The 16,648-nt window shown below is 48.5% G+C and overlaps 1 protein-coding gene, 2 non-coding genes and 2 pseudogenes across 3 annotated transcripts; 3 read left to right on the top strand and 2 right to left on the bottom strand.

Moving 5' to 3' along the window:
* The first annotated feature begins 1,634 nt into the window (after positions 1 to 1,634).
* On the top strand, positions 1,635 to 1,717 carry TRNAL-CAG. Its single transcript has one exon. It is a non-coding gene; the product is annotated as a tRNA-Leu (tRNA).
* Positions 1,718 to 2,470: 753 nt separating this feature from the next.
* On the bottom strand, positions 2,471 to 2,553 carry TRNAL-CAG. Its single transcript has one exon. It is a non-coding gene; the product is annotated as a tRNA-Leu (tRNA).
* A 1,286-nt stretch (positions 2,554 to 3,839) lies between these two features.
* Positions 3,840 to 4,184, bottom strand: LOC100944410 (40S ribosomal protein S26-like). Its single transcript, XM_012806827.2, is given in 3 exon segments — positions 3,840 to 3,942; positions 3,945 to 3,968; positions 3,971 to 4,184. Coding segments are annotated over 3 exon segments (318 nt in total). The 3' UTR covers positions 3,840 to 3,862.
* Positions 4,185 to 13,753: 9,569 nt separating this feature from the next.
* On the top strand, positions 13,754 to 14,503 carry LOC100965095 (annotated as a pseudogene).
* Positions 14,504 to 16,426: 1,923 nt separating this feature from the next.
* LOC100965408 overlaps positions 16,427 to 16,648 on the top strand; it is a 36,209-nt pseudogene continuing 35,987 nt past the window's right edge.

Here is a 16,648-nt window from a genome sequence, read left to right on the forward strand (position 1 = left end):
ACCCCTCCCTCTGTCCCATGAGCCAATAAATTTCCCTTTTGCCTAAATTTAGTTTTTGACAAACTAAGTTACTGCCTCTTTTACCCAAACAAACCTGTCAAATGGCTTTACAGTCCTCCTCCCCTCCTTCCTATGTGGCCCAGAGAGGTAAAGTGATCCATGCAAGGCCACACAGCTTACATTTAAACCGAATGCTTCCTACCAAACAGTTCAAGGTTAATTAGCACCAGCTTCTAGGGAGCCACAGCCATGTTTTTGATGAAGGGAGGGACAGACTGTGAACATTTTGGGGGGGGAAATGAATAGGGAAGTTGGGAAAGTTGATTTCAGAGTAAAGATATTATGGAAATTCATTCCCAGATGGAATCTCTCAGATCAAATTGTGCTGTAGGGTACCAATAGACAGAATAATGACACTCTCTCTTACCACATCCCAATCCCTGGAACCTGTGAAAATGTTCCTTCACTTGATTAAAAGACATGGTTAAGGTAAGGATTTGGGGGTGGAGAGATTATCCTAGATTATCAGGATGGACAGGATAATGCTGATAGGCAGAAGGGTCAGAGGCAGAGAAGGTGATATGAAGACAGGGCAAAAGTTGGAGTGAGGTGGACCAATGAGATGAAGAATGTAAATAATCTCTAGAAGCTGGAAAAGGAAAGGAGATGGATCATGCCCCCCACCCCCTCGGGCCTCCAGAAGGAGTGTAACCAGGAGACCCATTTTAGGCTTCTGACCTCCAAAACTCTAAGATAATAAATAGCGTGGTGTTAAGCTGCTAAATTTGTTACAGCAGCAATAGAAAACGAATACAAGGAGACCCTTAAATCCCCTCGCCAATATCTCCACCAAGTGACCGTCCAGCCTTGTCTTGAATGCCTCTGGTGATGGAGTTATCACTACACAGACACCCCGCTTCCTTTCCAGTAAACTCTTATCTCAAAACCTTCCTCTGTAACTATCCACCCACTGCACCTCCATGTCAGGCCCCAGTTCTTGGAGCAAGGACAGACACACTGGGTCCCTACCCCTGTACACACGTCAGGCTTCGGTAGACAGATGACAATTTTCTTCTTTAAACCTTCTCCAACTGTTCCGCCGCTCAGCTTATTTAAAAGGTCTAAAACCAACTCTCCTTGGACGAGGCCCCAACTAAACACGCCCGGCCACCCATCCCGAGAAGCAGACGACGAAGCCCCCCACTGAGCACCCCCTCCCAGCAACAAACTCCTCTCCCCCCTCCGCCTGTGGATCATTCACAGCCCGGCACTTTGCATCCGTATTAGCGATAGTTAATAATATGATGCCACCACTAGGAAGCGGCTAGAATTTAATAACGTTATTTCGTTTTCATTGTATTAATAATGCTGCGGTTGCTGGGAAGGGAAGCTAAATAGAAATATTTAAAACATCTCTACATATGCAGTAAAAAGATTGAGCCAGTTTGAGAAGAGCGGTCTCCGCTGCAAACGAAAGTCTCCGCTGCAACGGCGTCTTTTTGGTGTGGATCACTTGAGTGGTTGCCAAGACTCTTGAACCCCTGGTGACGTTGCCAGGGTCCAGCCCCGAGGTCCGAGCGCCTAAATCAGCACTTTGGGAATTACATTAGATCGGGAAGAAAAACTTACAGGAAGTCAGGATGGCCGAGCGGTCTAAGGCGCTGCGTTCAGGTCGCAGTCTCCCCTGGAGGCGTGGGTTCGAATCCCACTTCTGACAATAATTGTTTTCTTCCTTTCCCCCCACCTCATTTTAAAAGAGGCCCCGCCATACCCCTTTCTGCCCTAAGCTCAAAAGACAATATGAACCTTTAACTACTCGCAGAGAGATGCCCTGAGATGCATGGCGGAGCAAGCTTTCATCTTACAGTACAAAGTCAACTCAGTGTCTGGAAAGAACTGCCTGCTAAGAGGAAGACATTGGTTTTGTAAATGGTTTAAAAGGAGAATAATCAAAAGATGTACCCAGCCGGGCGCGGTGGCTCACGCCTGTAATCCCAGCACTTTGGGAGGCTGAGGCGGGAGGATTGCTTGAGCTCAGGAGTTCGAGGCTTGTCTGAGCGAGAGTGAGACCCCAACTCATGGAAAAAAATGGAAAAAACCAACCCGGGCGCCGCGGCGAGCGCCTGTAATCCCAGCGGCTTCGGAGGCTGAGGCAGCAGGATGCCTACAAGCCAGAGTCTGAGGTTGCAGTGAGCTACGATGCCACTGCACTCTGCTCAGGGCAAAGGGTAGAACTCTGTCTCGACAAAAAAAAACAAGGCAACTGTGCGCATATGCTCATCCCAACCCCCAAATCCCCCTTTTCATATATTTTTTCCTTTCTTTTTTTTCTTTTTTCCCCATTTCATGTTAAAAAATCCCCTTTTCATATATTTTTCTTTCTTTTCTTCCCCCCCCTTTTCATATTAAAAAAAAAAATGTACCCAGTATCATAAATAATTTGCAGTAGGTGAGAGAAAAAGTCACGCATTGTCAGAAGTGGGATTCGAACCCACGCCTCCAGGGGAGACTGCGACCTGAACGCAGCGCCTTAGACCGCTCGGCCATCCTGACTGCCGCCACTGTGAGCTGCAAACTAACCTCTTCCAAAGGTTCACAAGTGTGCGCATGCGTAGTGCATAGCGTGTGCCTCCGCCTAGCGTCTGGAAAAGGGAGATAAAGACGTTGCTCGAAAGGGCTTGGCGAGATGCGATCAGGTGGGGCACAGCAAGACACATCCGCGGCGCCAGAGGGCGCACAGGGCACACGGGAGAATCTGAATGGCCTACCTAGAGACTGAAGACTTGTTAATACTTTTAAACACGCAAGCATCCGTGCCTCCAGCATGTATTCGTTCGGCATGTACGCTTTTAATATTCATGTCAGCTTTGATTCCTGCAAATCCGCAAACACCCTTGCATTTCTGCATGTATGCCCTTGTGCGTTTTCTGCACGACGCAGTCAAGTCCGCGTACCTGCGCGAATTTATAAATATCTCCATTTGCTGGCCTTAGAAGCAGATGAAGCTCGGATATCTCCACGTCTGACCCGCGTTCTGGGCCCTCCTTCCGAATATTCGCCAAATGTGTGCAGTTACACATTTGTATGTGTGTTTAACTCATTTACTGAGGTTCCAGTGTAGACCGAGCCCTGCAGCGGCACAGCCAGATCCCCTCTATTCCTGACCACGTCCCCACAGCCCAAACCGTGCCCGGCACACAGTAGGTGTGCAGAGAAGATCCGTGGATTAATTCCTCCCTCGCTTCCTCTTTCCTGCATGCCGTCATTCCGTGACTCATCTCTCCTCTCCTGTACCGCGCAGCACCTTCCTCCTTCCCCTTCGGGCCCCCTCCTTCCCTAACCCCAGACTTAACCACCCCCGGGCTGTGTCCAGAGGCCAGAAGACCTCAGGGCTGTTAGGGCGCCCTTTTCCACTGAATCTCTGGGAGGCTGTGCCACTGACTTGCTGTGTACTAATGGCAGGCGCTGTCCCTATCTGTACAGAGAGGCTGAAAGAGAGCACTGGAGAGGATATCTGTAACTCTGGCTCAGAAGGTGTGAGCAGTGGGGTCACATTAACCCCTTAATGCCCTCTGACTGCTGAAATGGTATCACAAAGAGGCCTCAGCCAGAGAACACCCCCTTACCACCCTTAGTAGGTCAGGTCCCCTTGGGATGCTCAGGGATTAGGATGCAGCAGAGGTCCTGGTTATTTGCAAGATGATGAAACCCTCCTCTTTCCTGTCCCAAATGCCCCTCTTCATTGACTGCTGGAATTCATTTCTTTAGATCTTTACCACTGACTTTGTTTTTTTTAAGTATAATTTCCATTTTATTTTTCCCCAAAGGCTAGTTATTCTTCAGTGCTCAAGAACTCAACTCCTTACATGGGCTTTGGTGGAGGTCGTGGGGCAGCACCCGCAGGTCTAAATCTGGGTGGAGGTGTCCGGTCCTTGTGGGAGCTACCTTGCTGTGAATAGCACAACTTAATGTAGCTTCACATAGAGCTTGGGAAGCACATAAGAGCCCAAGACACTCGCTTCAGAAATGTTCCTCGCAGCTGCGGCCTCCACTATGTTCCGAAGGACGAACTTCTGTATAACGTTGTCTTTGGGAACGCATCGGGTGCAGTTCGTGCACCGAATAGGTTGCACATGGCCACGGTCCTTTTTGGCACGACCTTTGTTCCTTCTTTTCTTTGTCATCTTCGCAGTGAGGACACGAAAGAGGATCCGGCATCCCGACGGGCTCCCTTATATATCACGAGACCCCTAGAAGAATCCTTAGGAGAGGAATGTCAAAGTTGACAATCCACTTTACTTAAATTTTTGGTATTATTTAGCATTTGTGCTGAAATATAGGGTGACAAGGCATTCCTAGAATTTATTTTTTCCATAGAACAAAAATGTTCATGGGACTATTTAGTCTGCTGGCGGAAGAAAATTATGAGTTATAAGACTTCCCTATCACTGACTTCTTTTGTGTCCTTTTTTTTTTTTTTTTAAGACAGAGTCTCACTATGTCACCCTCTGTAGAGTGCAGTGGCATTAGAGTGCACAGCAACCTCCAACTCTTGGGCTTAAGCCATTCTCTTGCTTCAGGCCTCCCAAGTAGCTGGGGACTACAGGTGCCCTACACAATGCCCAGCTATTTTTTTGTTGTAGTTTCATTGCTCTTTGGCAGGCCCGGACTGGTTTCGAACCCGCCAGCTCTGGTGTATGTGGCTGGCACCCTAGCCACTGAGCTACAGGCTCCGAGCCTATTGATCAGTTTTCTCTCTATATCGGCATTTCCCATTAATAATGTGTGTCTTTGAATTCTCCTTTGAACCAGTAGTAAAATTGTACTAGTTTCTCCATTGATTAATGACATTTTTTTTTTTTTTTGCATTTTTGGCCCAGGCGGGTTGCGTTTGAACCCACCCTCCCACCCCCTATATGGGGCTGGCGCCCTACTCCTTAAGCTAATCAGGGTGCTGTCCCTGATTAATGACTTAAATGAAATCTTTTTTTTTTTTTTTGAGACAGTTTCACTATGTCACCCTTGATAGAGTGCCGTGGAATCACAGCTCACAGCAACCTCAAACTCTTAGGCTTAAGAGATTCTCTTACCTCAGAGAGGCAACAACACCTGGCTATTTTTTTGTTGTAGTTGTCACTGTTGTGTGGCAGGCCCTGGCCAGATTTGAACCCAGCAACCCCCAGTGTATGTCCTAGCTGGTGCCAACCCCAGGCTGGCGTCCTAGCTGCTGAGCTACAGATGCTGAGCCTTAAATAAAATCTTTAATGTATGTTCATTTTATATTTATATGAGAATTATGATTTTATCTTAAAAGTTATCCTTTTAACAATGATCCAAAGTGACTAGGGGCTCTCCTAGGGAGCATGGTTAGGGGGCCTCTCTGATGAGGTGACATTTAGTTCAAAAGGAGAGAGACAGACAGGATCAAAGCTGGGAGTGGCAGTGTTTTAGATGGGAGACAGCCAGTGCAAAGGCCCTGGAGCAGAGAGGAGGGTGGTCTGTTGGAGAGGCAAGGAGGCCATTGGGGGAGGGGTAAAGAGAGAGGAGGCTGAGGTCCATATTGCACAGGGTTGGGGTGCCCGGGAAAGAAGTTTGGATTTTCTTCTGTGCGTGATCGGGTCACAGGAGTGTTTTACGCTAGGGAGTGGCATGGTGCTGATGGATCTCCAGAATGATCCGTTTGGCTGCTGTGTGGATTATGGATGAGAGGCCAAGTGAAGAAGTGAAGTCCAGGCAGAAGGCCATGGCAGGGAGAGTGCACGATGATAGTGCCTGGACCAGGGAAGGGTGGCCAAATTCAAGACTCAGGATGTGTTTTAGAGGTGTTGTTGCCTCTCTGAGGCATGTGTGTGGGGTGCTGAGTAGAGAGAGCGGATGTAGGGATATGCAGGAAGTCACCAAGACAATGGAGGGGCCAGATATCTACAACTTCCCTTTGAGGCAAGTACTTCAAAGCAAGGGCTGCTAGCAAGCCCCTCCCGGCGTCTGCAGACTGGGGCGCTAAGGCTCAGATGGGCCAATTGACTTGCCTAAGTTCCTCTTTGGGGCCCTGCACTGTCCATCTCTTGAACTCTCCTCTCAGCCCTCACACCACTAGCCTTTTTGAGTGTGCAGCATTTCAGAGTGGAGAAAACAAAGGCTGGAGTCCAAGTCAGCCCTGCTGCCCTTCTGTCCTGCCTGGGAGAAAGTGCTTGCCTAATGGGGGTTCCACTCTGCCCTCTTTCCTGGGTTTGGGTGAACTGTTACCTGTTCTCCCCTGATACTTTTCAGGTGACTTTCCGGCCCTAGAGGAACCTATTTAAACCCCAGGTCTCTGAGACCAAAAATGGGAAAGGAGAAATCCACTATGTCCAGATTTCTTCTCAGCAACTTAGACACCAACGATGAACCCCAAGGCACAGGCCTCATCCATTCCCTGCTTTGGGCATTTGCCCAGCTTGGGAGAGGAAAGTCCCCTTAGCTGAGCTTACAAAGTCACCAGTAGCTGGGGTTTTTCCAGCCCTCTCAGTACAGATGGGATCCAAGTGGGGACCTAGTGTAGCCATGACCTTATGCAGCCAAGGGACCTGAAAGGGGGAATCCTAGCATTTCCCAAGGATGTATGCATCCTTGGCATATACCACCAGCCTAGGAAAATTGTGACAGGAAGCTGAGGTTTAGTGACTGCTTCCTTTACAGCCGTTATTTCACTGAATGTTTATAGCACAGGTTGTCATTACTTCCATTTAACAGGTGAGGAAAGTGAGGCTCAGAGAGCCCAAGTATTAGACACAGAGTTGCACAGCTGATAACTGGGACCCAATTTGGCTCATTCAAAACTATTCTTTCCTTCTGGGTTTTTTTTTTGAGACACAGTCTCACTTAGTTGCCTTCAGTAGAGTACTATGGCATCACAGCTCACGGCAACCTCAGACTCTTGGACTCAAGTGATACCTTTGCCTCAGTCTCCCAAGTAGCTGGGATTAGAGGTACCTGCCACAACGCCCAGCTATTTTTAGAGACAAGGGTCTCACTTTGGCTCAGGCTGGTCTCAAACTCATGAGCTCAGGTCATCCACCCGCCTCGGCCTCCCAAAGTGCTAGTATTACAGGCACGAGCCCGTCCTCTTTCTTCTTTTTTTCCCCCTTTTTTGGGAAATGGGGTTTCTGTTGCCCAGCCTAGAGTGCCATGGCATCAGCCTAGATTATAACAACCTCAAACTCCTGGGCTCAAGCCATCCTCTTGCCTCAGCCTCCCGAGTAGCTGGGACTACAGGTGCCACCACAACACCTATTTTAGTAGTGATGGGGTCTTGGTCTTGCTCAGGCTGATCGGGAACTTCTGAGCCCAAATGTTTCTTCCCACCTGGGTGTCCCAGAGTGCTAGGATTACAGGCATGAGCTATTGCACTTAGCCTCAAAGCCCCTTTTTAAGAAGTACTGTGTTCATTCCTAAATGACTCATGGGTTAAAAAGAAAAAGTTCTGTGTGGCTGAGAAGTATGGTGTACCTAGGACTATGCTGGATGCTTTCTTTTTTTAAAATGGTACATTTATTTATTTATTTATTTACTTATTATTTATTTAAGAGTATTACAAGATTAATAACTCCTTAAAAAAGAGATGAGGGCTCAGCGCCTGTAGCTCAACGGCTAGGGCATCAGCCACATACACTGGAGGTGGTGGATTCAAATCCAGCCTGGGCCTGCCAAACAACAATGACAACTACAACCAAAAACAATAGCTGGGTGTTGTGGCAGGTGCCTGTAGTCCCAGCTACTTGGGAGGCTGAGGCAAGAGAATTGCCTAAGTCCAAGAGCTGGAGGTTGCTGTGAGCTGTGATGCCACGGCATTCTATATGGGGCAACATAGTGACACTCTGTCTCAAAAAAAAGAGAGAGAGATGAGGGCTTGGCAATTCGGGTGGCTGGCTGGACTTTGAGGTGTTATTTTTAATTCTGTTTTCACTATTGAGGGAGATTTAAAAGAAAGGGCAGGATTTTCCCAGCAAGCAGTCTAGGAATGGCCAAGATTTTGTAGTCCAGATTCTGATTTCCTTGGCTGAAGGTGGAAAGCAGAGGTCATCAGGCGCCACGGGTAAATTCCTGCCAAGGCCCTGGTTTGGGCAACTTGATCACTGAGAGAGGAAGCCAGGCCAACCCCAGGAGACCAGGGCAGTCCAGGAGTGAAGTGGATGCGGCAGGCAGAGGTCTCTAATGAGATGGGGTGGGAATGCTTAGCTCCTCTGGAGCTGGAGCCAAAGACCCCAAAGTCTACCCCTGGTACAGAGAGGGTCAGTTTCTCAGTTTTGAATGAATCAAAATGAGTGAGCATTTCAATGGTGGCCAGAATGAATCAAAGGCCAGGAACTCACTTTTAAGTTTTCTGGACAGCTGAACATGTCCCTAAAGCTTTTGGTCACCGAAGAAAGAGAACCCCAGGAATTAGCTACTCTGATAGGAAGGGGCTCCAAGGCCCATAGCTGAGCAGGTGGGCTCTAAAACCACCTGAGTTCAAATCCTGCTTCTGCTATTTACTAGCTCTGATCTCAGAGCAGTTACTTAGCCTCTCAGTTCCTCAGCTTTCCCATCTATAAAATGAGTTTAGTATCTGCCTCAAAGGATTGTTGAGAAGATCACACGAGTTAATACATGCTGAGCACTTACAGTGCCTGGAACAGAGTAAGTGTTTTATGTAGGTGTTATCCTGGAGAAATAAAATGATTCAGTATTTCTTGTGCCTGGTGAATATTGTCTATCATGCCCTCCCCCAAACCATGATATGTCCTAACTGCCTCACCTGAGCCAGCACAAGCCACCTCTCCAACCTCCTCCCCCTCCTCCATTCCATCCCCCTGACTCCATCTTTCTGGTTTTTTAGCACACAAAGCATGTGTTTCCTCCTTGGAGCCTTTGCCCTTGCTGTTTCCCCTGTCTGGAGCCCTCCTCTCCCAGACCATGGAGGGCTGGGTCCTTTCACCGTTCCTGTATCAGCTGAAATGTCTCTCCCTCAGCACCCTGGCAAATGCAGCCCCTACCCGCCTCCCACTCGCTTGCTGTCTGGCTTCCGGGTTTAGATCTGAAGTCATTGGACTCATGTTTCTCTCCGACTAGGCTCCAGCCTCTGTGAAGACAGGGACCTTGGCCATCTTGTCCACCACGGTGTCCCCAGCAGGTACTGCAGTGCCTGTCACATAGCAGGAGCTTTATAAATAAGTGCTGGCAGAGTGGGTGAACTGACAAATGGATGGATGGGTGGATGGGCGGATGGACAAGTGTGTAAATTCCCTGGGCTCTTCAAGCCAGCTTTTTGTCCCTCCAAAGCCTGGGGGCCCCTCTGGTGAGGCTGTCCAGGACCCCTTGCCCTTCCCTGGAGACTTCATCTCGGACCCCCATGCCTAGCCTTCCTCATTGGCATAGCAGCAGCTTTTGCCTGCCTGGGCTTGGGGACCTTCAGACTCTCTGGAAGGCCCATCTCTTCTGCTAAAAGGCTTTTGTGTTCTGCACCAGCACAGCCTTCTCTCAGGGTGGGCTGAGTCCTCACGTGGGGTGCAGGGTCTGAGGCTAGACCACTGGGCATTCTCCTGGCATACTCCTGTGGCCTGTCAGTGTGACAGATAAAAATACTGCAGTGCCACTTGGTAAGCAGGGCTGAGCTGAGCCTCCCATAGTCCTTGCTATTCTGGCTTCTCCCCCCTCCTGGATTCCTCACAATGCATCAAACTGCTGGGCCCTGCTCCAGCACGAAGGCTACCAGCTGCTCTCAATGTACTAGCCATTTAATCTTCTGAATATTTCCGCCAAACTAAATTATGTCTTTCCTGTTCAATTTGAATCTCATTACTCTTTGGAAGCCCTTTTTGATTCAATCCAACGCCTACCCCTGACAACTCACCTCAAGTCTCTCCCCATACCTATTCCCCCACCCTAGTCTTGTGGTACTAAGCCCCCTGGTTTTCCTTTGAGAAACACCCCTCTCCCACTCTGGGTCCCAGCAGATCAAGTGAGGCAACTCTACTGTCCTGTCATGCTGGAAATGGACAAGTGACTCAGGTCTGACCAATCAGTCAATTTTGCTCACCCAGACACAATGCTGATTGGTTCAGAAATGAGCACACAATTCCACTTGGTCCAGTGGGAGTCTGGCCAGTGAGAGGAAGAACACTTGGAATAAAGAAGCTGGGTATGGGGTCAGGAGGCTGAGCTGCTGGTGGCTGTCTTTACTATGCCATCTAGAACCTATTTGGGAAGAAAAGTTAGAAAATACACAAACTTAGACCTCTGAAGACATTGACATTAATTGAACATCTGGATCTAGTTGTGCCTGAAACCATGTCACGTCCTCCTGGTCTTTTCAGTTTCATGAGCCAATGCTCTTTTTCATTTAAGCCAGTTTACCATGAACTTCTGTTATGTGTATGCCAAAGACAAATACAGCGTAGGCCTGTGCTCTCCAACACAGTAGCCACTAGCTGGCTATTGAGCATTTGAAAAGTGGTTTGTCTGAATTGAGATGGATTGTAAGTATGAAATAGAAACTGGGTTTCAAAGATAGTCTGAAAACAAAAATGTTAACTGTTTTATTATTAATTTTGACGTATTCATTTTTTAACCATCCAGCCCCAAATGTCCTTCTTATTAATTTTTAATATTGATTACATGCTGGTGTGATAATATGTAAGGCCATGTTAGGTTACATAATTTTTTGTTTGGGCTTGGCGCCTGTATCTCAGTGAGTAGGGCACCAGCCACATACACCGAGGCTGGAGGGTTCTACCCTGGCCTGGGCCTGCTAAACAACAATGACAGCTGCAACCAAAAAAACATCTGGGTGTTGTGGCGGGCACTGTTGTCCCAGCTACTCGGGAGGCTGAGGCAAGAGAATCAGTTAAGCCCAAGAGTTTGAGGTTGCTGTGAGCTGTGACACCACGGCATTCTACCAAGGGCGAAATAGTGAGACTCTGTCTCAAAAAAATTATTTTTGTTTGTTTAGACAATGGAAATTTATTCCTCACAGTTCTACAGGGAGGAAGTTTAAGATTGAGTTGCAGATTAGGTCCTGGTGAGGGGACCATTTTCCTGGCTCGCAGATGGCTGCCTTCCTTCTATGTCCTTACATGGCAGAGAGAGATGGGGGAGAAGGGAAGGGGAGAGAGAGAGGGTGAAAGAAAGAGAGAGATAAAGATACATTATTGGCTCGGCGCCTGTGGCTCAAGTGGCTAAGGTGCCAGCCACATACACCTGAGCTGACTGGCGGGTTCGAATCCAGCCCGGGCCTGCCAAAGAATAATGATGGTTGCAACCAAAAAATAGCAGGGCATTGTGGCGGGTGCCTATAGTCCCAGCTACTTGGGAGGCAGAGGCAGGAGACTCACTTGAGCCCAGGAGTTAGAGGTTGCTGTGAGCTATGATGCCATGACACTCTACCCAGGGCGACAGCTTGAGGCTCTGTCTCAAAAAAAAAAATATATTATCAAAATTAATTTCATCTGTTTCTATTTACTAGATAATTTTAATTTCATATAAATTTTACTTTTATATTTCTGTTGGACAGTGCTGACCTAGAAGGCTCACCTACAAAAATCAGGAAATAAGAGATCAGATCCTGCCGGTTTATACAGCCTCTATGGATAAGAACTCCAAGGGTGACAGAGAGGAGAAGGTCTGAGAGAAGGACAGAGCTGACCTGTGTGGGTTGAGAGGAAGGGGAAAGCCACCCAGATAGGCTACCCGGTATGAGAAAGGCCTCCGGAGGGACTGCCAGGAGGAGGCGCTGAGGAGAATGGAGGGTGGTATACAGCAGCCTCAAGATGGGGCATACATTTCTCCTGGGAAGACTGGATTCTAGAGAGAGCATAGTACAAAGGGACAGGCTGGGTGCAGTGGCTTATGCCTGTAATCTCAGCAGTTGGGAGGCCGAGTGGAGGGGGATTGCCTGAGCTTACAGGTTCGAGACCAGCCTGAGTCAGAGTGAGACTCTGTCTCTAAAAAATAGCCAGGTGTTGTGGTGGGCCAGCTACTTGGGAGGCTGAGGCAAGACGATCACTTGAACCCAAGAGTTTGAGGTTCCTGTGAGCTATAATGCCACAGCACTCTACCAAGGGTGACCAAGTGAGACTGTCTCAAAAACACCACCATCAACAGCAACAACAAATACTCCATTTTTCCTTTGATCACAACTCATGTTCTGTGCATAAGGGCCCAGGGCAGGTGCAGCCATATCCCCAGTCCCCCAGAGTCACTTCTAGCCCCTAAAATTCTGGGACCCAGCAGTTGCAGGCTATGTTGGAAGCTCAGCACATCAGAGTGGGGTTTCCAAGGAGGGATGGAGGGGGCAGGAAGCAGCAGTGGCAGCCCTCCCCACTGTGGTGCTGTGTCACTGAGTTTCGACATTTCCTCTGGAAATTCTCCCAACCTCCAGTAGCTCCAAGTTTTCCTGTGAGCTTTGTTATGCCTAATGGTTTCTATTTTATCTAGGATTTTTTTTGGCAGCCCCTTTCTATGGCTGGTGGAGTCCACATCCTAGAAAAACTTACCTACATCCTGGGTCCTAGAGACCTCAAAAGAGGATATGGGCACAGGGCACAGGGCACAGGTGGAGTCTGCCCAGGGGTGTGAGGTTGGACAGTTGACAGGTGGACTTTCTGAGTCCCATGAGGTCATTACTGGGTAGTACAAATCAGGTGTCTGTTCCCCTGTGCCCTGTGAGAACCGTCTTCCCAAAATGCATTGCTTCTGAAATGTGAAAGAAAAAAGAGGCATGGAAATTACTTTTTGATTCTAAAAAAAGAACATTACTAATGCCTCCTTTGTTCTCCAAACGTTTCAGCAGATATATAGAGCAAGTGTGTTGGTTTATCAAGTTCCTCTTAAAAATGAGAGTCTGATGCAATATTTTTCTGGGTCAGGCGGTCTGAAAGAGGTTCAAATTTGCCGATGGAGCTCAATGCCTGCACCTGCTCCTCTGGGCCTTCCCATTCCCCAGGAACCCTTCCTGACCTCCAGCCTGGGTCAGCTCTCCTGTGTGCACCAGAACCCTCAGCACGGCACGTGTGTGGCTGTGTGTGATTGTGTGTGTGTCTGTATGAGCCCGTAAGTTTGTGCTGCTCAGCCCACCTGTGTCCCCACCTATCCCACACTCCACATGGACTGTGTCTGCTTGGGCTCTTCATGCCCTACTTATCCTAGTGCCGGGTACCTTATAGGCACTCTGGGAATATTATTAACTGAGCAAACGAATGAATCAATCCCCAATTCAGAGTCTTTCCTCCAGGTATTTACAGCACCTCAGCTAAGACCCTCAGTTCTTGCACTCACATCCCCAAGATTACATTTTGGGGGAACCAGTTCTCTCCTCATTTGAATCTGACTAAGGAAGCTCTCTCCATCTACTCGCTCCATCTCCCCAGGCCTGGAACCTCCAATGTAGACACTTGCTTACACGCTCAGGGGATCGATGTGCCTGGAGCAAGCTCTGATCACATACACCACCTAGTAGGAATTCAGTATGAACCTATGTTCCAGCTTCTCCAGGCTGCCCACATCGTCCACCGTCTTCTTGCTGTTTCCTCCCTTCCTTTCCTTTTCTTGCTACTCTCCACCACGCCGACTGACCACTGATTGCTTGGGAGAAACACTGGTTTCTGTGTCAGATGTTCGCACAGCTCAGGAGAGGTAGCATCAGAATTCGTGTGTCACTCCATAGTCTGGTCAGCACTCTGCTTCCACAGGGTTCTCCTTCTCTGTGTCCAGAAGCTGGATGGTTATTTACTGACTCATGCTGCCCACACTGGGCATGCTGGTGGCAAGGGGTGCAGGACTGGTGGGGGCTCTGCCCACAGCTGTGCCAGTGCCCTGGACCTGTACCCTCCCAGCAATCTGTGGTCTCACCGTGGCCCCTGTTCTTCCTTGGACCATCCAGAAGGATTTACAGGTATGTAAGCAGGTGTCTGCCTCATGCCAAAGCGTGGACAGTGTGGCTTACCATCACCTGGTGGGCAGGCGCTACACAGAGGTTGATGCTAAAGCCCTTGCTGAGGAGGTGGGGGTTCTGGTGGGCCCCTGTGAGGAAGGGGAGATGTTCATGTGGCCAGAGAAGCTGCCCCCAAGCCATACCCCAACCCTGAGGCCGCTGCATCTGCCAACAATGGAGCACTGCCCTGACCTCAGTTGCATCAGGAAAGCTAAGCAGGGTAATGAGGCCCACGTCTCCCTGCTCACAGGTACTGTATGACGCCCACCTGAGTGTCTCTCTGAGAAGGCCTACACTTCAACCCCCATCAGCAGGGTCCCTCCCATCTACACTGATGTCTTGGAGTTTGGTGATGGCACCCCAGCTACCATGTCTCAGGGAGCCAAGGATGTGTGCACCTTCCTGCACTGGGCATCTGAGCCAGAACATGATCATGGCAATTGCACAGGCCTCAAGGTGGTGATGGGCTTGCTGCTGCCCCCAGTCTATGCCATGAACCAGAGTAAGTGGTCAGTTCTTAAGAGTCAGTAGCTGACATATTGGCCACCCAAGTAACCATGTCCAATGTCAGCTTGTTCTTCTGCCTGACCAGACTGTCAGGCCCAAGAGCCATTTCTGGCCTGTTCAGGCCTCAGCAGGCCACTCGGCTAAGCCCCTTTTTATCTAGGACAAGAGGGAAGCGGGCAGGAGGCCAGGCTCTAGCTCCGGATCCTCCTGCAGCCCCCATCATGGGGGAGGCCAGAAAGTAGGAGGCAGGGGAGCGGTCTACAGGGTCCTCAGGGGGAGAATCGGGAGGGGGGGACTTCAGGGTAGGCCCAGGAGGGATGGTGGCCAAGGAGGAACTAGCGAAAAATCTCAATGGAGAAGAATCCCGGCATTTGGGAAGGAGGGAAGGCCAGAAGCATGGAGGAAATCTCGGGGGCGGGGTGGGAGGTGGAGGCAAGTGAGGTGATTCGTCCATGAGTTTCCATGGGCCATCCCGAACAGGTGTATTGATCTCAATGAAGCGGGAGATGATGGAGAAAGGTTTGTAGGTCAGGTGACAGAAATCAAGAGAAAGACCAGGGCTCGGCACCTGTGGCTCAAGTGGCTAAGGCACCAGCCACATACACCTAAGGTGGTGGGTTCGAATCTAGCCCAGGCCCACCAAACAACAATGATGGCTGCGACCAGAAAATAGCCAGGTGTTGTGGCAGGTGCCTGTGGTCCCAGCTACTTGGGAGGCAGAGGCAGGAGACTTGCTTGAGCCCAGGAGTTGGAGGTTGCTATGAGCTGTGATGCCATGGCACCCTACTCAGGGGGATAGCTCGAGGCTCTGTCTCAAAAAAAAAAAAAGAGAAAGACCAAGGAAGGTACAAATTCCTGAACCTGACAGTCATTATGACTTTGGTCTCCTATCTTGAATCCTGAGGTTAATAATGTGTCTACTGCTTTATAAGCGTATGTGTTTGTGTTTCCTTTTAATCAGTTTCTAAGTGAATATTGTTTTGTCTCAAAGTTTCTGTTGGCACGACAATTTCACCCATTTTAAGAAAAAGAAAAGAAACTTTACCTGATACCAAAGCGGTTTCCAAAGCAGCCTATTACCCATCATCTGCCTCTTCCGTCCCCTTGTTTTTGGTTCATATTTATTGCATTTCCCCTTCTAGCTACCTGGACTAAAAATCTCAGTTTTCCTTGACAATTAGTTTATTTTTGGCCACAGTCAATAAGAAATTATCATACCTATCATTCAACATACTGTTTTTGAAACATATGTCTTAGTGTTTTATTTGAAAAAAAAGCCCCTGGGCTGGGCTCTGTGGCTCACACCTGTAATTCTAGCAGGTGTGAGCCACAGCCTAAAGCCTCTAAAGCCTCTGAGAGGCTGAGGCAGGTGGACTGCCTGAGCTCACAAGTTCAAGACTGGCCTGAGCAAAGGCGAGACCCTTTCTCTACAGAAATAGAAAAAACTGAGGCAAGAGGATCGCTTGAGCCCAAGTTGGAGGTTGCTGTGAGCTATGACGCCACAGCACTCTACCCAGGGTGACAGCTTGAGACTCTGTCTCAAAAAAAAAAAAAAAAAAAAAAACCCAAACAAGTAACTTTTTGATTTATTGATCTGTTGTATAATTCTTTTATTTTCAATTTCATTTAATTCTGCTCTAATTTCAGTTATTTCTTTTCTTCTGCTAGGTTTGGGATTGGAATGTTCTTCCTTTTCCAGTTGCTTGAGATGTCATTTCTTAAACTGATAGAGGCCATCTATAGCAAACCCACAGCCAATATTGTATTGAATGGAGTTAAATTGAAATTATTTCCACTCAGATCAGGAACCAGGCAAGGTTGCCCATTGCCTCCACCACTCTTTAACATTGTAATGGAAGTTTTAGCCGTCACTATTAGGGAAGAAAAGGCGATCAAGGGTATCCATGTGGGTCAGAAGAGATCAAACTTTCACTCTTCGCAGATGATATGATAGTATATCTGGAAAACACCATGGATTTTACTACAAAACTCTTAGAAGTGGGCGGCGCCTGTGGCTCAGAAGGGTAGGGCACTGGTCCCATATGCTGGAGGTGGTGGGTTCAATCCCAGCCTCGGCCAAAAACTGCAAAAAAAAAAAAAAAAAAAAATAAAAAATAAGACCAAAAACCTTAGTATTTATTTTTATTTATTTATTTTTGGAGGCTTGGCGCCTGTGGCTCAAGTGGCTGAGGT

This window comes from Otolemur garnettii, unplaced genomic scaffold (assembly GCF_000181295.1).
Source record: "Otolemur garnettii isolate 467f Iridium unplaced genomic scaffold, OtoGar3 scaffold00058, whole genome shotgun sequence".
Classification (NCBI taxonomy): domain Eukaryota; kingdom Metazoa; phylum Chordata; class Mammalia; order Primates; family Galagidae; genus Otolemur; species Otolemur garnettii.